The sequence below is a fragment of the Rana temporaria genome, chromosome 3 (genome assembly GCF_905171775.1).
Source record: "Rana temporaria chromosome 3, aRanTem1.1, whole genome shotgun sequence".
Lineage (NCBI taxonomy): Eukaryota > Metazoa > Chordata > Amphibia > Anura > Ranidae > Rana > Rana temporaria.
This window is the reverse complement of record NC_053491.1, coordinates 66,212,601-66,236,198: the sequence shown is the minus strand read 5'-3', so window position 1 is coordinate 66,236,198 and position 23,598 is coordinate 66,212,601. Positions and strand designations below refer to the sequence as shown.

The following is a 23,598-nucleotide window of genomic DNA, read 5'->3' as shown; positions in this document are numbered from 1 at the left end:
TTCAGCACGTCGTTGTGTTTTACGTCACCGGGTTCTGACACGATCGGTTTTTGAACTGATGGTGTGTACGCACGACGGACCATCAGTCAGCTTCATAGGTTAACCTATGACAACAATCCTTCAGACCGGTGTCCTCTGGTTAACCTATCGTGTGTCCGAGGCCTAAGTAGTTTCACCTCCACCGTCTAGTGATGGGGTTTCACCCAAACTACCTTACATGAATAAAGTTGAACTGTATGTGTGACTTTGGGTGGGGGGCTGGTGGAATCAAAAATCCCTTGGAGAGGTTGGGAACCCCTTGCTTCAGCTCCCCATGCACCTCCTATGTCTAAGTCACTCTGTTTCTATCAGAGCACAGGGTGACCGAGAAGCCCAGTCTGATCTGTACTAATCAGACTCACTGTATAACCACACTGGAATTTTGTAAAATTATATTTATAATATTGTATATTGTCTAATACTGTTGTGGACTCTTTGCTGGGTCGTTTGGGTGTGGCTGTATTCCATTGTTCTATTGTGTTTTTCTGCCTTGGGAGAAAAGTATTATGGAATGTGTATTTGCTGTGAGAAGGGAGGGGGGATTTCTTCAACATTTCTCCCTTGTGATTGGACAGTCTACCCCACCCTGAATGCAAAGGGAGGGGGGATTGTCCCGAGGGTTACCCCTGCGTACCTGTGTTTCAATAAACAGTTTGTGTTCCAGCTTTGTAACTGAGCTAGTCTAGTCTGGTTCTTGGTTACAATATTTGGCTGTAAAATCTGATATCCGAAGGGTCCAGATTGGAGGAAGCAGTGTACTGATGGAAGCACTCAAGTGGAGTGCGACGGAGATCTGTTACAGCAGGGCTCAAAATTTCAAGTCCTGAGCTACTAGCCAGGCCTCAAGAGTTACTCGCCACCAGTTGCCCCACCTAATTCATACACTGCCCTGCGCCTAATTGCACCCGTAAACACGCCCTCGTAGATTATCTCATGGAATGACACTGTTAAATGTTTTATACAGAATCAAGTTACAAAATTAAATATTACCAACAACAACTTTAACAAAATGGGACGGGGCACTGGAGTCAGACCAGAGGGACAGGGCACTGGGGTCAGACCAGAGGGACAGGGCACTGGGGTCAGACCAGAGGGACAGGGCACTGGGGTCAGACCAGAGGGACAGGGCACTGGGGGCAGATCAGAGGGACAGGGCACTAGAACTGGATCTCTTCCCCATTCTCTTGCTGTCTCCTCTGCAACTCCCATCCATCCATCCTCTCTCTCTCTCTCCTATTCATCTCATCATCAGGAGCCTGTGTATGCGGCTCCACGCTTGCATGTCCCCACTTCCCCCTTTTATTCAGGCTGGCAGAGAGGAGAGGAGCTGCAGCACAGCGGGAGGGAGTACAATCCAGCGCTGAGATCCACACAACTGCACAGCCATTGACACCATAGCACAGCGCACACTGACAGCGCACAGCACACATTGAGACCAGTCTGTTCACAGTGCTCAGGCTGAACTGCTGGACACCTACATAGAGCACAAGGAGATGAAAACTGCACAAACTAGAAGGCTGCCGCTCTCATGCCAGGGCAACTTTCAGTGAGCGCTGCACTGCCTACCTGGGACACCCAGAGTGGTAATTTTCGCAATCTTCCACCTCACTCATTACTTTCTGCTCTCCAGCTACATTGGTCGGGGGAGGGGGGGCAGGCTCAGAGAGGTCATACTGTTGGGTCCCATGGCTTAATGAGAATTGTAAGTAGAGTACCTGTGTACTACTCTGCCTGTGCGCGGCTCACCAGACTACTTTTCCCGAGCATGCACCTTTCCTCTTCGGCCGCCAATCTCATCGGGACTCTAAGTGTAGGCACAGATTGGAGGGAGATTGGTCCTGTAGCCCTGGCATCACTCGCCCCCAGCTTAAATCCACTCGCCAAATGCTAGTAGGCGAGTGGAAATTTTGAGGACTGCGTTACAATATGCAAAGAGCTAAATCCAGAGCTAAAATAAAATTTTTGGAGCTGTCTTATCTGTCAAAGGATTTGTATTTCTGTCCCATCTAGTCCTGAGATTTATACAGCCCTGATACAGAATAGCATGTCTGGTGACTTTATTTTCTCTGCTTCAGTTAAAGCAGAATTATAATCATCTTAATTCCTGTGCTGAGGTGTCCTAAACATAAACACATGTATCAAATGCTGCTACTAATTAACAAATGGGGTGCTAAAACAGAGACTGGAGTATGTAGCACAGATAGACCTGAAGCAGGCCTATCTGCTTACTTAATGTAGCGAAGGCCACTCCCGGCAGTTTCCTGAGCCATTATAATGGTACAGGAAGCTTAGTTGATTTCCTGATATCTATTGAAAACAAAGGTGTTATGGGCTGTTCGTGTGTGGGCCCCATCGTTTTTTTTTTTTTCATCGGTTAAAAAAATAAAACATGTTTTAAATTTTTCCTATGGATAAAAAAACGATAGAAAAAAACGATTGTCTGTGTGGAAGTCCATCGGTCAAAAATTTCGTTTTTCTTTGCAGCCTGAAATGAAGACAGACACAGTTTTTGTTTTATCTGGGTGTATTTACTAGTGTAACTTATAACATCCAAGTGAAAGATAAAACACCAACATGTCAGAACACCCCCTTATGTCAACATGTCAGATCACCCCCTTATGTCAGTAATTTGTTGAACCACCTTGTTCTTTAATTACAGCCTTTAGTCTGTTGGGATTTGTCTCTACTAACTTTGCACATGTAGACTTTGCAATATTTGCCCATTCTTATTTGCAGAACTGCTCAAGTTTAAATTTAAAGATGACTGTTTGTGGACTTCAGTCTTCAAGTCATTCCACAGATTTTCAATGGGGTTTAAGTCTGGGCTCCCGCTGCTGTCAATGAAACTGTGTGACTGGGGGGTGGGGCAGTGCCCCCATAGGAAGGCACTTTCTATGGGTGCACTGGCTGAAGAGGAGGAGCAAGGTGCGCCGGTGAGGGACCCAAGGATTGGGGCTGCTCTTTGAAAAACCATTGCATGGAGCAGGTAAGTATGATATGTTTGCTTTAAATAAAGCGTAAGCTTTACAATAACTTTAATTCCTCCTTAAATGTTCAGAGAAAAGCTTTTTACTGCTGTCTGGGTCGCCCTTTTGGAGGTCCCCCCTCACTGTTGTGGTGTCAGCAGGATAAACGGTATAGGGTAATCCAAGATTTTACAATGATCATTGTATCAGAAGTATTGTATACTTGTGTCAGAAGTAAAGGTGATGTCATCCAATGGGAACATTGATACTCATGACAACTGTCATAGGTGGGATTTCCCATAATTTCCCACTCTTTTCATTGTCATGTCTCAGGTATAGGAAGTGAAAGGAAATCACTCCAAAGAGAGCATGGGGTGGTATGGTTGTCCCTAAGACAGGAAAAAATGGACAGCAATAAAAACATGACAGAGTTTCAAACTTTTCACTACTATAGTCAAAAACGTTTTGGCTGGATGTCATGGGTACAGTGCGAAATTGACAAAAAATATTCCTTGTGGGATTACAGTTAGAAATAAACCTTCCACACTCTACCCAACACTAAGGCCTCGTACACACGACCGAGGAACTCGTCGTAAATGAAACATTGTTTTCCTCAACGAGTTCCTTGTTAGGCTTGTCGAGAATCTTGACAAGCTTTCTTTGCGTACACACTGTCAAGACAAAATCTCGTCGTTCTCAAACGCGGTGACGTAAAACACGTACAATGGCACTATAAAGGGGAATTTTGATTCCACTGGCGCCACCCTTCTGAGCATGCGCGGGTTTCTAAGCATACACACAAACGTGTTTCTCGTCGAAAACCAGCCCGACGAGAAACATGACGAGGAAATTGATACTCCCGACGAGTAAAAGAGAACTTGTTCTCTTTTTTTCTCATCGAGATTCACAACAGTTTTCTCGATGAAAAACATACACACGACCGTTTTTCTCGGCAAAAAAGCTCTGCCACCAAGTTTCTTGATGGATTCTGTCGAGGAAACCGGTTGTGTGTACGAGGCCTAACAATTGGGTTTTGATTGGTATAGTCTTTTTTTCAGAAAATTTCTTGAATAGCAATGAGCTTATTAAAACATACATCTCTTCGATGCAGGTTTGAAACATTTGACGTCAATAGCTTTGAACAATTCTGTATAAATTATGCGAATGAGAAACTACAACAACAGTTCAACTTGGTAAGTACTCAGAAAGCAATGTCCAATGCAGTAAACCATAGAGACCAATCGGACATCATCTTATGAAACGAGAACCTTTGTGGCAGGATCCCCGAGTAATACTTGTAAGTTGTAAAGGCAGAAGCTTTTTTATCTCAATGCGTTCTTTGCATTAACCACTTAACCCCCGGACCATATTGCTGCCCAAAGACCAGAGCACTTTTTGCGATTCGGGACTGCGTTGCTTTAACTGACGTGGCTCCCAAACAAAATTGGCGTCCTTTTTTTCCCACAAATAGAGCTTTCTTTTGGTGGTATTTGATCACCTCTGCGGTTTTTATTTTTTGCGCTATAAACAAAAATAGAGCGACAATTTTGAAAAAAAATAATATTTTTTACTTTTTGCTATAATAAATATCCCCCAAAAATATATATATATAAAAAAAAATTTCCCTCTTTTTCGGACGATACGTGTTCTTCTATCTATTTTTTTTTATAGCGATCAGTGCTATAAAAATGCATTGGATTACTATAAAAATGCCACTGGCAGTGAAGGGGTTAACTGGCGGGGAAGGGGTTAAGTATGTCCCTGGGTGTGTTCTTACTGTGGGGGGGGGGTGGCCTCACTAGGGGAAACACTGATCTTCTGTTCATACATCAAAATATATAAAAAAAAAATTTTTCCCTCAGTTTAGGTCGATACGTATTTTTCTACATATTTTTCGTAAAAAAAATCACGTTTATTGATTGGTTTGCGCAAAAGTTATAGCGTTTACAAAATAGGGGGTATTTTTATGGCATTTTTATTAATATTTTTTTTTTACTAGTAATGGCGGCGATATATGCGGCGGTGGCGACAATGCAATATAGCGATCAGTGCTATAAAAATGCATTGATTACTGTAAAAATGCCACTGACCGTGAAGGGGTTCACACTAGGGGGGCGGGGAAGGGGTTAAGTATGTTCCCTGGGTGTGTTCTAACTGTAGGGGGGTGGCCTCACTAGGGGAAATGACTGATCTTCTGTTCATACATTGTATGAACAGAAGATCAGCATTTCTCCCCCTGACAGGACCGGGAGCTGTGTGTTTACACACACAGCTCCCAATCCCCGCTCTGTGCCCGGTGGCGATCGTGCCCGCCGGGCAGACGTTCTATTACGTGCTCTCGCGCAGGGGAGACGACTTGCCACCGTAAAACGACGGTGGGCGGTCGGCAAGCAGTTAATACTGTACAAGTTGAAGGGACTCAGGGAGCGCTAAATATCCGTGGTTTAGGGGTGCAAATTACTTGTCTTGCTGTGGGTGCTTACAACCCAAGCTACGAAAATAAATGTACTGTTAGGGGTCCCCACAACTTGTGAAATTTTATCAAGGTGTCACGGCACTAGAAAGGCTGAGAACCACTGATATAGAGTAAGCACATAGGATATAAAGAACAGTACTACTTGTATGAGTTTATTACTTGTATGAGTTTATTACATACCGTATTTATCGCGGTATAACGCGCTCTCGCGTATACCGCGCACCCCTAAAGTTGCCCTCAAACCTTTTGTACTTACAGTTTTGGTGTCTTGCGCGGCGGCCTCGTCGGGTCCGGCTTCCTTCTGCGGCTTCGGGTGTCCTCTTCGTCGGGTCCGGCGTCCTTCTGCGGCTTCAGGTGTCCTCTTCGTCGGGTCCGGCGTCCTTCTGCGGCGTCCTCGCGTCCTCCCCGCTCGTTTCCCGCGCCGAGTTTTGAATATTGCGCCGACATATACAGAGCGCAGTACACTCGTGTATTGTCGGCAATGCTCGGCTACCCGCGCTGACGTCCTGTACGTCCAGGACGTGAGCGCGGAAGGAGCCGAGACTGCCCGACTATACCCGAGTGTACTGCGCTCGGTATATGTCGGCGCAGTATTCAAAACTCGGCGCGGGAAAGTGGGTATCGGCGTATACCGGGCACCCACGATTTTGCCCTGATTTTCAGGGCAAAAAAGTGTGCAGTATACGCCGATAAATACGGTAATGACCGACAAAAACCCTCCTTTTTGTCTGTGCTTTTTTAAATAGGCTAGATAATGGTGACAACAGTTCAGTAATAGTATGCTGTATTATTGGATTATAGTTCCTTTAATATCCCGTAGAAGCCGTTATAAAACCCCACTGTTGTCATCACATGCACTGTTTACTTAAATGGGCGTGACGGCGTGTATCTTCATGATAACTGTGATCAACTGAAATATTTCATTCTGAAGACACCATGAACAGTTGAAAAACAGGTTTTGTAGGTTATGTAATTCGGCACCATATTGCTTTACACTTGAAGTGGTTCTAAAGCCTCAACATTATTTACCTTAAAGGGGTGTTCCAGACTTTTTTTAAGTTTATTAAAAGTCAGCAGCTACAAAAAGTGGCTCCGCTCCTCGCCCCTCCTCTTCATTCCTAGTGTGGGCACCCGGCAGTGACCGCTTTCGGCTTTACGGCCGGGCACCCACTGCGGCGCCGTCCGATTGGACAGGCGCTTGCCTACAGGGAGGGGCTGCAATAAGGCGATTAAGCTAATCGCCTTACTAGCCCCTCAGCGGAAGGAGGAAGTGGGACAGGAAGTCCCCTTCTCCTGAAGCCCCCACTCCCCCCCCAAAAAAATTACATGCCAAATGTGGCATGTAAGGGGGCGAGGAGTGGGTTAAGCGGAAGTTCCATTTTTAGGTGGAACACCGCTTTAATGGATTACTTGCATTGAGGTAGAAAGTGTTTAGGTATCAGTTTGCCCCCTCACACCCCCTTATACTTGAGCCCTCATGTGATCCAGTGCTGTGCCCGTCTGTAGTGCCTCTTTGCCTTCTCCTCACTCTCATAGGCTTGGCTGAGAGCAGTGGAAGTTATTGGCTCCCACTGCTGTCAGTCAAATCTTGTGACATGGGGGCAAGGCCGAGCCACTCTGTCTGTGCCTATAGATGCAGGCAGTTTGCCTCGGGATCGAGCCAGCAGGTGTGCCACCATAGTAAACGGCTTCCAATGGTGGCGCACCAAAAGGAGGAGGAGCCAGGAGCACTGGTGGGGGACTCAAGGAGATGAGAATTGGGGCCACTCTGTGCAATTTAATTGCACAGAGCAGGTAAGTACACTCACCTGCCACTTTATTAGGTAAACCTTGCTAGTACTGGGTTGGACCCCCTTTTTCCCTCAGAACTGCCCTAATTCTTGTTGCCATATATTCAAGAAGGTGTTTTTTACGTCATTTTAGCCGACGTTAAAAAATGCAGCATGTTCGAATTTTTTTTTTTGTCGTTTTTCAGAACCTGAAAAATTATGTGTAGCCCACACACGATCATTTTAAATGACGTTTTTGAAAAACGTTTTTTTCATGCTGAAAAATTATCGTGTGTACGCGGCATTAGACTTGCCAAGGAAAGGGATGCGTTTACAGACTGGAGACTCCTAATGATAGTGGATGAATGGGAGGAATGTTATGCCTCTTGGAGAAAAAAAAAATATTAAATAAAAAATAATAATAATAAAAAAATATACTGTCATATCCCTAAATTGTTGTATTCCGTACAAAACTAACATGTATTTTAAATATTTTTTCCAGCATGTCTTCAAGCTAGAGCAAGAGGAGTACTTTAAGGAAGATATACCTTGGAATCTCATCGACTTTTATGACAATCAGCCAGTCATTGACCTCATTGAAGCAAAGATGGGTATTTTAGAACTACTAGATGAAGAATGTCTGGTAGGTCGTGTTTTAGCCACATAAAATGATTTATTTTCTATTCTATTTTACTATATTACTTAGTGGTGCCCATGACTGATAGTTATTCTACATTGTCCTCTCACACTTTCAGTATTTATAATTTATTGCAATAGTAAATCCTTACATATATCTATTGAAGTGACTAACCTCAGGTGGTACACAGAGAGGAAACACATGCTCCTACATAGGTTGTACCTGTTTACCTACAGCACTCTCTTCTTTATAGCCTTCTATAGCACATAGAGCAAAGGCTATTTCTAAGCATAGAGGAGGAAGAGTCCGGGATCTGAAGTCACACACTGCACAGCATGAAGAAAGGAGCTGAGTGTAATCTGAGACCTGGGTGGAGGGAATAAACACACCCCGCTCTACACAGACTCAAAGGAAAACATGCTCAGCTGAGACTGTCAATCATAGGCTGTGGGCTGGGGGGGGGGGGGTCATCTCCCATGATTGTCTAGTATGGGCATAGACTGTCAGAAGGGCCTCATGAAGATAGCAGAGGATTGAGAGAGGCGACAAAAATCACACTGGGTGTTTTGGATTGAGGCAAGTACACACTATAGAAGGATATGCTTGGCTCATTTTTAATTTAAGAGGTTCATGAGTCACCCTTCTTCCCACTGACGCCAACAGTGGTGCATAATTCTTCACATTGACACCAACAGTGGGGCCTATTTCCTCTCACTGACACCATCAGTGATGCACTGTCCCCCCCCCCCCCCCGACACCAATGATGAGGAAGTATTTCTCCCTTTGACACCAACAGTGACACATAATTCCTTCCATTGACATTCAACAGTGGTGCACTACTCCTCCCACTGACATCAACAATGGGGTACTATTCCTCTCTCTTATGCCAACAATAGAGCACTATTCCTCCCACTGACACCAACAATAGAGCACTATTCTTCCCACTGACACCAACAATGGGGCACTATTCCTCTCTCTTACGCCAACAATAGCGCACTACTGCTCCTCAAACTGACCACACGTTCTATGTCATTTTTTTACTCCCACTGACCACCAAGCCCGAAGCATTGTTTACTCTTGTTGATACCTGGGCATTTTCTCTCTTGTTTGCCACAGTTTGTCTGAAGGACAGTAAACTGTAGTGTATGTAGCAGGGGCAGATTGACAACTCATGGGGCACCCGGGCAATAGGAGATTTTGGGGCCCCTGGGAAAAAGGAGATGATGGGGCCCCCAGGCAATAGATTATGGGGCCACACAGTACTGTATACACACTCAGACACACAATATACACACACAGTATACAAACACACACTGAGAAGGTACTGGAGAGGTGGGGCATCTATAATCTTGGGATTTTTAGACCAAAAGGATGTTGGTAAGGGACATTTCAGGGACAGATGTAAAAAAACACAGATTTTTACATACTGTCCCTGGTTTTATTGAGGCTGGCAACCCTGATGGGGCCCCCTAGTGGCATGGGGCCCTCGGGCAGTGCCCGAGGGCACGAATGGTCAGTCCGCCCCTGGTATGTAGAACGTTTGAAGACCCTTGCTCTAGGGCCTAGAGCAAGGGTCTTAGAGTCTTAGGGCCAGATCCACATACAATTAGATAGGCGCAGCGTATGTGAGATACGATACGCTGCTGTAACTTACTTTTAAATTATTTGAATCCACAAAGAATTTGCGCCGTAAGTTACGGCGGCGTAGTGTATCTCTCGGCGCGTAATTCAAATCGGCGAGTAGGGGGCATGTTTCATTTAAATATAGCGTGTCCCCGCGCCGAATGAACTGCGCATGCGCCGTCCCTAAATTTCCCGCCGTGCATTGCGCTAAATGACGTCGCAACAACGTCATTTTTTTTAACTTAGACGTGAATTACGTCCATCCCTATTCACGGACGACTTACGCAAAAAAAAAAAATAATTCAGATTTCGACGCGGGAACGACGGCTATACTTAACATGGCAAGTCTAACTATACGCCGCAAAACACCAGCTTTAACTATACGCTGGAAAAAGCCTACTAGAGACGATGTAAGAAAATGCGACGCCCGCGGGTACGTTTGTGGATCGTCCGAAATAGCTAATTTGCATACCCAACGCGGAAAACGACGCAAACTCCACCCAGCGGACGCCGAAGTATTGCATCTACGTTCCGAAGGCGTACAAAGCCGTACGCCTGTCGGATCGAACCCAGATGCTGTCGTATCTTGGTTTGAGGATTCAAACTAAAGATACGACGCGGGTAATTTGAAAGTACTCTCACTGTGGATACGGCCCTTAGAGTCTAAGCAGTACCCTGTGGAAGTGTATATATTGTTATGGGATACTTTCTTGTAAAGGCAGAAGAGTGGGACGTCTTTAGGGTTGATTCTTGTAAAAAATCGTATTTCCCCACCCTGGACCTAGGATTTAGGGTCTCCTGAGGTGCCCTGCAGCAATTCTTTGAATAGGAAAGCTCAGATGGGCACCTGGTGCTTAGCATGTAACTGGTAGTGACACCTTTCCTTAAAGGCACAGCTATTTTTGTTGATTCTTTTGTTTTCTCTTGTGGAAGATTATTACTCCATCTAGTAGATTTTAGCTACATTCATTGCACTGTATTTCACAGCTACCACATGGTACAGATGAGAACTGGCTACAGAAGCTTTACAACAACTTCATTAATAAGAATCCCTTGTTTGAAAAACCAAGAATGTCCAACAGATCATTCACCATTCAGCACTTTGCAGATAAGGTAAGCTAATAAAATAGGTACCTAAAAAGAATATATGCCTACATGTACCGTATTTATCGGCGTATACCACGCGCCGGCGTATAACGAGCACCCCAAGAAGGAAAGTTTAAGGAAAAAAAACTTACATTTTAAATGCTCGTCGGTGCAGCCTTGTCGTGTCCGTCTGCTGTCTTGCCTGGCGCCCATCGGCGGCCTTGTCCGGCGTCCATCTGCGGCCTTGCGCAGAGTCCATCAAGCCTTGTGGGTGTCCATCTGCGGCTTTGGAGGTCGGTGCAGCCTTGTCGGTGTCCGTCTGCTGTTTTGCCCGACGTCCATCGGCGGCCTTGTCCAGCGTCCGTCTGCGGCCTTGCGCAGAGTCCATCCAGCCTTGTGGGTGTCCATCTGCGGGTTTGGAGGTCGGTGCAGCCTTGTCGGTGTCCGTCTGCTGTCTTGCCCGGCGGCCTTGTCCGGCGTCCGTCTGCGGCCTTGCGCAGAGTCCATCCAGCCTTGTGGGTGTCCATCTGCGGCTTTGGAGGTGTCCATCTTGCCCAAGGTTGCAGCATTGTGTATTTTTGAGTTTGGCGCCTCAGCCTGAGCTTTACAGAGCCGGATTTCCTGTGTGTTCGCCTCCTCTCGGCTTCTCTCGCCATCCTGTGGGCGGGCCGAGCGTGGCCGAGTGCGCAGTACACTCGGCTCGGCTTGGTCTATGTCAGCGGTGCTCAGAGACAGGGGGGATCGGCGTATAACGCGTACCCACGATTTTCCCCTGATTTTAAGGGGAAAAAAGTGCGCATTATACGCCGATAAATAGGGTAATTCAAGGGGTTTAATTAACTAATTTAAATGGCACACGCCCATTTGAATTGGCCCGCCTTATGCCCATTCATCGCAAGTGCTTTGTGAATCAGGCACTTGCGATGAAAACTTGCGGCGGTGTAACGTATCTACGATACGTTACGCCGCCGTGATTCTACGTGAATCTGGCCCTCAGTGCCTAATCCTATCACATAACCAACCTATACTAGTACAGCTAATATAAAATATATGGAACATCTGTATAGGAGATCTGTGATGTTATAACGATTGCTAGTTTTATACAGGGCTGTAAAATTGTAAAATTTCTGGTCTGGGAATATTGTTTTGTTTTATTATCATGTAGGTACAGTATTTGTGTATTTGACACTGTAAGTATTATAAATAACAGTACAGATGTAAATGCCGGGCCGATCCACCCTATAGGCTCACTATGCAAGCCGCTTAGGGCCCCGCAAATCTGCAGGGGGCTTCCCAAATTACTAGAGGCCCCGCCTGGTGAGAAGTAATTTTCGGCCCCTCACCCCGCTTCTCAAATCGCTGGCTGCATGGGAGAAGAGGTAAGAAGTCAGCACCCCCCGCTTCTCACTGTAATGTAAGATGTCATTTCCGACAGCAGAACACCCCCTCCCCCCGCTTCTCAACTTTAATATCTATTGTGACAAGTAATTTTTGGCAGCCCCCCCGCTTCTCAACCTTAATGTGACATGTCAGGGAGGTCAGGATCGGCACTGTGTAAATGATTTCATTGTATGCTTTTGTGCATCATATTATATAATACTGTCTAAAGCTATGTGTTTGATCTGCACAGGTAGAATACCAATGTGATGGATTTTTGGAGAAAAATCGTGATACCGTATATGAAGTATTGATTGATCTGCTGAAAACTAGTAAGGTTTGTGTGATTTCCTTCCTTGTTCTTTATGTATGTTTGCATTGAGAAACTTGGAAAATATGAATTCATAGACACAGTTTTTAGGAATAGGATAGGAATAGGAAGGTCTTTTACATACACTTCTGTGCAGGGAGGCTTACAGTTAACATATAAAACAAGTTAACATTGTGTGCAGAGCTGTGTAAAAGTATGGGGCATCATATATGAAAGCCCAGAAAGCAGGGCTTGACAAATTTGCTTGGAATCTAGGCGCCACCCCAAGATGGCGCCAGATCACAGAAGGAAGCATAGGCCTGCAGAAGGCCGCAAACTTGCGGCCTCAATTACCGGCCTGCGCAGCACGACGTGATCGTGTGGCGAGGGAGGTGGGGGCGCACAGAGACACAGGATACTCCAGCTGTGCCGCCCCAGGCACCAGGTTGCTAATTCCAGTCGCAATTGCGACCTGGCGCCCTGGGTTTGTCGAACCCTGCCATAAAGTATAATGCCAAAAAAACAAAAAACAAAGACCAAACTAAGACAGTACCCAAGTTAGAGTGTAACTAAAGGAAAACTGTATTTTTAGTTTGGGATAGAGTGGAGAGGGATGTCAGGTTTATATGGCTGTTTGTGCCCTTGTTAGAAAGATCCACCCTCTCTGTTTGTCATGCAAATGAAAGTTAAAGAAAATCCCACACTTTGGGTAGTCTCCCGAACAGTAATAGAGGAGAAATCTTCCGATAGGGACACTAGTACTAGTGACTCTTGTGACTCTTGTGACAGCCAGGACTCCCTTCCTTTGAAAGGAATTTCCTGTTTCAGCTGTGGGACAGAAGGAAGGGAAGAAAAAACTCCCCAATGGTCCTCCATTCCTCTATCCAACATGGAAAAAGGTTTTCCTTCCTTTCTACTTTAAACACATTGGCCCAGATTCTCGTATATGGGCGTAAAACTGTGCGGACGTAACGTATCTGATTTATGCTACGCCGCCGCAAGTTTTACAGGCAAGTGCTTTATTCACAAAGAACTTGCCTGTAAAGTTGCGGCGGCGTAGCATAAATCACCCGGCGCAAGCCCGCCTAATTCAAATTAGCCGGGTAGGGGGCGTGTAGCATTTAAATTAGGCGTGTTCCCGCGCCGAACGTACTGCGCATGCGCCATCAGGAAAATATCCCAGGGTGTATTGCTCCAAATGACGTCGCAAGGACGTCATTGGTTTCGTCGTGAACGTAAATGGCGTCCAGCCCCATTCACGAACGACTTACGCAAACGACGTAAATTTTAAAATTTCGACGCGGGAACAACGGCCATACTTAACATTGGTTGCCCCTCATATAGCAGGGGCAACTTTACACCGCGCAAAACTAACGTAAACGTCGTAACTTCACTGCGTCAACCGCGCGTACGTTCGGGAATTCGCGTATTTTGCTCATTTGCATACTCACCGGGGAAAACGGCGGAGGCGACACATAGCGGCAAAAAAATAAATTGCATTTAAGATCTGACAGCGTAAGGGCCGCCTGTCGGACCTAATGGATATCTATGCGTAACTGATTCTAAGAATCAGTCGCATAGATACGACGGCCCAGATTAGGACTTACGACGGCGTACATTGCGTTGCGCCGTCGTAAGCCCTTTGAGAATCTGGGCCATTGGGTTAATTTATTCAAGGAGTAGAAGCTTTTATTTGAAAATGTTATGTTCACTTATCTTAGAAAAACTGTGTTCACTTTAAATACCCAATCAAGTGCAGCATAAATGGAAAACAAGACTTTTTCTTGCTATAACATCCATAATAAACAGTGCTACTCCAGACCATTCAAGCCACAGATGCCCTGCTCCTTACCTCCACTGCGGCCACCCTGGTGCCAGCACAGAGAACCCATCCCTGCTCACAACTCAAAGATGTTAATGAATGTGAGCCACTGATGATGACTCTTCAAAAAACTTGTGGTCTAATAAAGGCGTTTGGAAGAGTTGACATTGGTGTGCGGCTTTTTTTTTGTCCTGGAATATAAAGTATATAGAGTGAGGAGAGCGACAATGAAAACCTGAGAGAAGTTCACCCTTTTTTAAAACAGAACTAAAACCTCTAACTTCAACATTGCTAGCACTTTAAAAGTTTGGGTCAAGCAATGAATGCAAGGCTTTCTTTGATTGGCTGAAGTAAATGGGAAGACATATGACATCACATTCTCCACCTCAGTCATTCGAAGGAAGCCTTGTATTCATTGATAAATATACAAAGCTTCCTATGAATAGCTACGTAGTGCTGAGCCCGACTCAAGTTTGTTCTGGGAGTGGGGTGGGAAGTCCCCATACCGCTACTGGAACACAGCGCTGTATACTGTATGTATCTTTTACTACATACAGCAGGGATATGTAATTAGCGGACCTCCAGCTGTTGGAGAACTACAAGTCCCATGAGGCATAGCAAGACTCTGACAGCCACAAGTCCCATGAGGCATAGCAAGACTCTGACAGCCACAAGTATGACACCCAGCAGCAGGGGCATGATGGGACTTGTAGTTTTGCAACAGCTGGAGGTCTGCTAATTGCATAGTGCTGACAGCGGGAACTTGTATTAATAAAGGAAATAGTTTGTTTGGGCTGACTTGGCCTAAATGAATTATTACTTGTAATTTCAAAGCTGGAGTTAGACTTTAAAGTTGGAGTTGGGCTTTAAATTTCATACAAAAAGAACAGAGAGAGGGCGCACCGGCCTAGTGTATTACCGTCTTACACTGTTTATTAAAAAGCTAAATACGCAGTAAGGGGTGGGCAGGAGGGGAAGCTGCCCTGGGCACAATGGTTTACTGTAGGGATGGGGGCGCCTTCCATCTGTTACAAGGCTGACAGGAGTAGTGACAAGGGTGTGACTGCTTGGCATAGAATTCCCTAAGCTTGCACATCACAAATGGGGGCGGGCGCTGTTTGGCATCTTTGCTCTGGGCGCTGCATGACCTTGTCCCAGCACTGTATGCAGTTATACTCACAAACTAACATAAAGGAAAGGCTTGTTACAAACATCAAAATGGAGAACAGCCAGAACCACCATGCATGTGTCTTGTTTCACTGGGACTATGCTGCACTTGCCTACAGATACTAATGCATTTAGGGGGTCCCTTTTTTCATCAGAGCTCCGCCCTGAAAACGCGTCAGCGTCTGCAGTGCAACAAGGGACATGCATGGCGTTTCTGGTTGTTCTCCATTTTGATGTTTGTGATTGTAATGTGTTTGGTGAGTTTGCAAGGACAAGATACCTTCTAGCAAATGCTTCAAAAAGAGAACATAGGAATAAAAAAGGAAACAAGCTTATATTTATGTTACATTGAAATCTTTGACGTGTTTTTATTTACACAAATTCTTTGTGGTCATTATCCAAGGCTTGCTTTTTTTTTCTCTTCACAATCCTAGTTTGACCTCTGTGCCAGCTTTTTTCAAGAGAATACACCCAGCACTCCACAGTACAGTGCTGCCATCAAGGTGAAGTCTGCACGGCCGGTGATAAAGTCAGCAAACAAAGAGCACAGGATGACAGTTGGCAGCAAGGTACGGTCTATACAAAACACTCAGCTGAATGCTGTAATGTTATCATTGTCGCTGTTTCCTTGCCCTGTAACTAATTCTTAAAGCCGTTGTAAACCCGCATCCAAATTTTTTTTATTTTTTTTCTCCTGCAAGGCAAAAGTCATAATGAGCTAATATGCACCGCATATTAGCTCATTATGAAATACTTACCTCGGAACGAGGTGTGTAAAACTTACCTGGTTCACGCCGAGCGAGAAATCATCTTGCTCCGGCGTGTCTTCCGGGTATCGCCGCTCCAGCGCTGTGATTGGCTGGAGCGGCGATGACGTCACTGCGGCGCGTGCGCGCGGGAGATTTAAATTCGGCAAGGTCCGGCGGCTGCCGGTCCTTTAGCCGAGGATCCCCCCTGCGCATGTGCCGCCGACGTCAGCGGCACATTGCAAACCTGTACGGTTTAGGAGATATTCTTTATACCTACAGGTAAGCCTTATTATAGGCTTACCTGTAGGTAAAAGTCATAAAGTGGGGTTTACAACCACTTTAAGTGGAGGACTTCGGAGTAAAAACATTGGGGCAGATCCACAAAAGGATACGCCGGCGTAATTTTAAATTTCCCGCGTCGTATCTTTGTTTTGTATCCACAAAACAAGATACGACGGTATCTGGGATCGATCCGACAGGCGTAGGTCTTAGTACGCCGTCGGATCTTAGATGCAATTTTTCGGCGGCCGCTAGGTGGCGTTTCCGTCGAAATCCGCGTAGAGTATGCAAATTAGCTATTTACGGCGATCCACGAACGTACGTCCGGCCGGCGCATTTTTTTACGTCGTTTTCGTTCGGCTTTTTCCGGCGTATAGTTAAAGGTGCTGTTATAAGGCGTACTCAATGTTAAGTATGGCCGTCGTTCCCGCATACAATTTTGAAATTTTTACGTAGTTTGCGTAAGTCATTCGCGAATAGGGATTTGCGTAGAATGACGTCACCGTCGGAAGCATTGGCGCACTGGGATACCCCCACGGATGGCGCATGCGCAGTTAAAAAAAAACGTTGTTTACATCGGGTCACGACGTATTAACATAAAACACGCCTCCATTACATCCATTTGAATTCCGCACCCTTACGCCGCCAGAGATACACTACGCCACCGTAACTTACGGCGCAAATTCTTTGTGGATTCGAAAAAAAAAAAATAAGTTGCGGCGGCGTAGTGTATCTTAGATATGCTGCGCCCAGCGTATTAATGCGCCCAGGTATGTGGATCTACCCCCATTATGTTTTATAATAGCTTTACAAGCGACGTAGGTCGACCTACCTCAGTAAGAAGGTTCCTTTCACACTCAGTGATGTTTACCACCACCCCTGAAAACAGATCCGCAGTAGATCATTTTTCAGAAGATGGTAAAAGGAGGTTTGCAGGAGACATTACTGCCAGCTTATGATGCCTGTTTTTTTATTGCTGAATGGCAATTTTAGATTGCGGGACCATGCCACAACTACGTGCCAAACGTTTGGCTCTTTTTTGCGGATCAGACCAATTCACTTGCATGGAAGAGTTTGACAGGTGGTGCCAGCCTACCTAAAGTCTGAAGGATAGTAAACTAGCCCACCTGATCTAGGTGGGCTGGATTGTGGCCAGTTGGCGTAGAAAATGTCCCAGCATCAGTGAAAGTAAACAATGCATCAGTCTTGGTGGTCAGTGGGAATTAAAAAAGACAGTCTGTAGTCAGTAGAAGGAGAAATACTGCCCCATCATTGATATCAATGAGAGACATAGTCCCCTATATCAGTGGTAGTAATAAGGACTGTATAAAGGCAAACAGAGTGCTGCATCTGACCCAAGGGCCTCAGTTTGGAGACCACTGGTCTAGATGAAGCAAATTTTTCTGGCTGAGGTCCGAATCACAAGTCTGTGCCATGAAAGATTGTACATGTCCTCTTTCCTTTTTGTTGTCGTGTTTCCTCCACACACTCTGGTAATACTCTGTATATAAAATGTTAATGTCCCCAATAGTGTTCCCCCTTACATCAGGTGCCCCTACCAGAGTAATTCATTACATTATTGGGTGTACCCATCAGACTAACCCCATAAATCAGTTGCCGCCATCAGAGTACCCCTTTATATTAGGTGTCCGCATCAGAGTGCCCCTTTAAGTCAGATATTCCCATCAGAGTGCCCACTTGCATCAGGTTTCTTCAGCAGAAGGCCCCCTTACATCTGGTGTCTTCCATCAGTGTGCCCCCTTACATTAGGTGCTGTCATCAGAGTACCCTTTACATCAGGTATGCCCATCATAGTTCCTCTTTACATCATGTGTCCCCATTACATTGCCACTCAACATCAAGTGTCCCCATCACATTGCCACCTTACATCATGTGTCCCCATTACATTGCCACTCAACATCATGTGTCCCCATCACATTGCCACCTTACATCATGTGTCCCCATCACATTGCCACCTTACATCAGGTGTTCCCATCAGAGTGCCCACTTACATCAGGTGTCCCCATTACATCAGGTGTACCCATCAGAGAGCCCCCTTAACATAATATGTGCCCATCAGTGTGCCCCCTTAACATTAAATGTGTCCCTTATTCTATGTCAAGAGGCACTCTGATGGGTACATTTATGTTAAGGGGCATGCTGATGGGTACATTTTGTTGTGCCCATCAGAGTCCCCCTTAACATAAAATGTGCCCATCAGAATGCCCCTTAACATAAGATGTGCCCCTTAACATGAAATAAGAGGCATGCTGATGGGCTCATTTTATGTTAAGGGGCACTCTGATAGCCCGTCCTGGAGTATGAGCCGAGAGTGAGAGCCGCAGTCAGTGGCAGCGGGCGGGGCACACACGCAACGTGATGGTGTCCCAGCAACCAGGGGCGCATGCACAACGTCAAAATGCGACAACACACTGGCGGCCTGATGGTCTGGACAGGAGCGTTGCTCGGTCCGTCTTCGGACCGCGGGCTGCCATTTAATGACGGCTGCTCTATATGTTGGTTTTATACCCCAGAGGTCTTCTTTTCCCCCAGTGAACTCAACAGGGGAAGGATTTTATTTTAAGTACAAAAAATACCCCTTTACTAACAAAGGTTTTCAGTTCACCTATATCAGGGCTGTCCCTGGCCTATGGGACATTTTGTAGCCCACAACTTCGACAGCCCTGACCAATATTAATATTACATTGATATGGAATTGTGTGTGTGTTTTTTTATTGCAGGAAATAGTTATATGACTTCAAAAACCCTTTATTTCTCGTAACTTATCTAAAGAAACATTATTTTGTCTCAGCCTCCAATGGCAAGCCTCTAAATTTTGCTTTCATCAATTGGAAGTTTAGAGAATGCTCTAGTTCAGGGGTGCCCAACCTTTTGAAGAGCGAGGGCCACTTAAAGCAGGGGTTCACCCTTAGAGGGCACTTTTCCCCCTTAGATTCCTGCTCGTTATTACTAGGGGAATCGGCAATTTATTTTAAAATATGTGCAGTACTTACCCGTTTACGAGACGCATCCTCTCCGTCGCTTCCGGGTATGGGCTTCGGGAATGGGCGGTCCTTCTTGATTGACAGGTTTCCGAGAGGCTTCCGACGGTCGCATCCATCGCGTCACGATTTTCCGAAAGAAGCCGAACGTCGGTGCGCAGGCGCAGTATAGAGCCGCACCGACGTTCGGCTTCTTTCGGCTACGAGTGACGCGATGGATGCGACCGTCGGAAGCCTCTCGGAAGAATGTCAATCAAGAAGGAACGCCCGCTCCCGAAGACCCATACCCGGAAGCGACGGAAGAAGATGCAGCTCGAAAACGGGTAAGTACTGCACCTATTTTAATATAAATAGCCGATTCCCCTAGACCGAACGAGCAGGAAGCTAAGGGGAGATTTTTTTTTTTTTTTTAAATGGGTGAACTCCCGCTTTAAGTGACTTAGTAACCAGCCGCGGGCCACAATGAGCAGAGTGGGCAGATGACAGGTCCGCGTCCACTCTGCATAGGCAAGGCGCACACAGACACAGCCCGCTCTACTCTATGGGCCCTCTGATCCAATCAAATGGAAGGGGACGGATTCAGTTTTTTTTTAGCAGATCAAATTGCAGGTAGGCAGGTGTAAACAGACACACGTCTGTTTACATCTACAGCTCCATAGAGGTGAATGGAGGGTCTGATTGGGCCAGACGGATCATGTTAAAGGGGCCCAAGGCTACTTTTTACACTGATGGTCTGCGGTCTACCCACACCGTGGGTGCAGCACAGTGCACCTATGGCTTTCTTGCGGGTTAGCTGCACTTTGCCATAGAATTATATTATATCCCGCAGGTGCACTTTCTGAAAGTGCACCAAACCCACAGGTTTAACCGGAAGTCTATGGCTCAGTGCAGGTAAGCCGCAGGTGCACTGCACTATACCTGCAGATCAGTTTGAAAGCAGCCCAGTAACCACTGCAGAACAGATATGTCCATATATACACTGTGATTTTAGTAATAAACTTGCTGTCCCAGGCAGAGTGCATTTGGTATCACTCCGCCTATGATAGGAGCTCGTTCTATACTGGAAGCATTGGCTTATGCGGCTATGCTCCGCAGCTGCTTGCTTTCTCTACCGCTGGCTTCATTCACAACACTGATGCTCTGGCATGACAGGTAATCTGGGCTTGCCAACCAACCATTCCAGAGCAGGAGGCTGCGGGACACATCAGAGGGCTCTGCGGGCCACATGTGGCCCCCGGGCCACTGGTTGGGCACCCCTGCTCTAGTTATATATTTCCAGGAGCACAATTTTGTACAACAATTTTTGTGAATTCATTTTTATTTATAAAATACCATAAAAAGATCAAAATGTGCAGAGGGTCTAGCTGGGTAGTGTGGTATTTTAATGATATTACTATTATTATTATTATTTTTTCTATCATGTATAGTAATAAAAATACAGCATGTATTATGTAATTGACCCCCCACTAACTTATTTTTGGTGGCGTCATAATATGTTTTCCTTTATTTTCAGTTCCGCAATTCTCTCTGTTTACTTATGGAAACCCTAAACGCCACCACTCCTCACTATGTGCGATGCATAAAGCCCAACGATGAAAAGATGCCATTTGAGTAAGTATAAAGTTAAATTGCTAATCTGTTTAAAACCAGATTTAAAGTATATGCTAGGGTTGGATGAAAAAATCTATGCAATACTGTATATCTCTGGCGTGCTTGCACATTTTATGAGTTTTATTCCTTCAAGGGTGCAAGTGCAGAAAAATACCTATTGGTCTTCTAGAAAAGCGCTCAGCTGCTAAATCCTGTTGTGGGCTGACAACACACAGCATTTTTGTGGACGGAGTGTTGTCAGACTTTCCCATTTTTCTTTTGCTCAACTACTCAGACCTACCTAATGTCTCTAAAACATACGTGTATTTATTCAGTAGTCCCAAGATAATAACTGGGAGGGCTTATTACTCTCCTTGGTATTACACAGGAATTGTGTACAATACACTAAGCAGTTCTGATTTTTGACACGATAAACAGGTATTTTTTTTGCAATTGTCAAACAGATATATCAAAAGGTAGTCGTTTATTTAACAGACCAAAAGGTCAGAGAATTCACTGTTAGGGTTAGCATTTTACACCTTAACCCAAGGCAGATGCATTAATGTGTATATATACTGTGGGCCAGATTCTCAAAAGAGATACGACGGCGTATCTCCAGATATGCCGTCGTATCTCTGAGTCTGGGCGGTCATATCTATGCGCCTGATTCTTAGAATCAGTTACGCATAGATTTCTATTAGATCCGTAAGTCTGTTACGCCGTCGGATCTTAACTGCATCTTAACTGCATATTTATGCTGGCCGCTAGGGTCGTGTACGCTGATTTACGCCTAGAAATATGTAAATCAGCTAGATACGCGAATTTACAAACGTACGCCCGACCGACGCAGTACAGATACGCCGTTTACGTTAGGCTTTTCCCGGCGTAAAGTTACCCCTGCTATATCTTGGCATACATGCGGCGTACCAATGTTAAGTATGGACGTTGTTCCCGCGTCAAATTTTTTATATTTTACGTCGTTTGCGTAAGTCGTCCGTGAATGGGGCTGGACGTCATTTAAGTTCACGTCGAAACCAATACGTTCTTGCGGCGTACTTTGGAGCAATGCACACTGGGATATTCCACGGACGGCGCATGCGCCGTTCGTGAAAAACGTCAATCACGTCGGGTCACACGTTATTTACATAAAACACGTCCCCCTGTTCCAAATTTGAATTAGGCGGGGCTTACGCCGGCCTATTTACGCTATGCCGCCGCAACTTACGGAGCAAGTGCTTTGAGAATACAGCACTTGCCCGTCTAAGTTGCGGAGGCGTAACATAAATCGGATACGTTACGCCCGCGTAAGCAGGGGCGCGCAAGCTCGCACGGCGGGAATTTTAAAGTGACGTATATATACGTCACTTTGCCCAGCCGTGCCATTCTGCCGACGTAAATCTACAGGAGCTGATCGGAAACAGGATATACAGTGCCTTGAAAAAGTAGTCATACCCCTTGAAATTTTCCACATTTTTTCAAAACAAAAAATGTGAATGTATTTTATTGGGATTTTATGTGATAGACCAACACTAAGTGGCACATAATTGTGAAGATGAAGGAAAATGGTAAATGGTTTTACACATTTTGTACAAATAAATATGTGAAAAGTGTGGCGTGTATTTGTATAGCGCCCCCCTGAGTCAATACTTTGTTGAACCACCTTTCACTGTAATTAAAGGTATGTCTCTACCAGCTTTGCACAGCTAGAGAGTGATTCAGATGTTATTCACTTACCAGTGATCATGATTGTATGGCACAAGGGCATCTGATAGACAAAAAGAACACCAACAGAACACCAGCAATAGTCCAGCAGCTGGTCAATGACTTACCATCACCCTTTCCTTTCTGTGGCCTCTCTCCTACCTTTCCCTTTCCAGAATGACTTGTTCCCTTCACATGCTTTTACTAGACTTCTATTGGTGAAGAGGAGAGGCTTCTTCATACATAAACATGGACATTATCAAAAATATTGTGACAGATGAGTAGAGAATGGCCATTGATTTCCACTTTACAAGCAATACATCGCCACCTACCCTTTTTCAAGGTGAAGTCTGATCAATGGCCTTTTTCCGCAGTATTTAATATGCTTGTATCCAGATTATCACAAAACATTATTGTTCTGCCACATCAGGGCCGATCCGCCCTATAGGCTCACTATGCAAGGCGCTTAGGGCCCCACAAAGCTGCAGAGGGCCTCCCAAATTACTAGAGGCCCCGCCTGGTGAGAAGTCATTTTCGGCCCCTCACCCCGCTTCTCAACTTGCTGGCTGCATGGGAGAAGAGGTAAGAAGTCAGCACCCCACCGCTTCTCAATTTAATGTAAGATGTCTCATTTCCGACAGCAGAACACCCCCTCCCGCTTCTCAACTTTAATGTGACATGAAATTTTGCTTAGGGCCCCAGGGAGGTCAGGATCGGCACTGTGCCACATGATGGAGCTTTCAAGCCTTCCATTTGGTTTGAGCCAGCTTTCACCTGTCTGGGTGGTCATAGCATGGAAATTTCAGTTTTATAGACGTTTTCCAGTTTTGGTGCCCAATTGTCTAATATTTTACTATATCACAAAAATACATCTCTTATTAAATTTATCAGCCAGCAATAATAATTGTTAACGTTTTCACCTGTCAAAATGCAAGTGCAATTTTACTATTTTATTTTAGAGACTATTTTATGCTGATTTTGTTCTTTATTTCTACCATTTCTATA

General features: G+C 45.3%; 1 protein-coding gene across 2 annotated transcripts in view; it reads left to right on the top strand.

The window, feature by feature from the left end:
- Positions 1-23,598, top strand: part of MYO5C (myosin VC) — a 212,488-nt gene that overhangs the window by 86,767 nt on the left and 102,123 nt on the right. For both annotated transcript variants that reach the window (XM_040342694.1, XM_040342692.1), the window contains exons 11-16: positions 4,117-4,198; positions 7,753-7,893; positions 10,498-10,623; positions 12,227-12,310; positions 15,707-15,841; positions 20,816-20,913. In XM_040342694.1, coding sequence (XP_040198628.1) covers positions 4,117-4,198; positions 7,753-7,893; positions 10,498-10,623; positions 12,227-12,310; positions 15,707-15,841; positions 20,816-20,913 — 666 coding nt within the window. The remainder of the gene's footprint in view (positions 1-4,116; positions 4,199-7,752; positions 7,894-10,497; positions 10,624-12,226; positions 12,311-15,706; positions 15,842-20,815; positions 20,914-23,598) is intronic.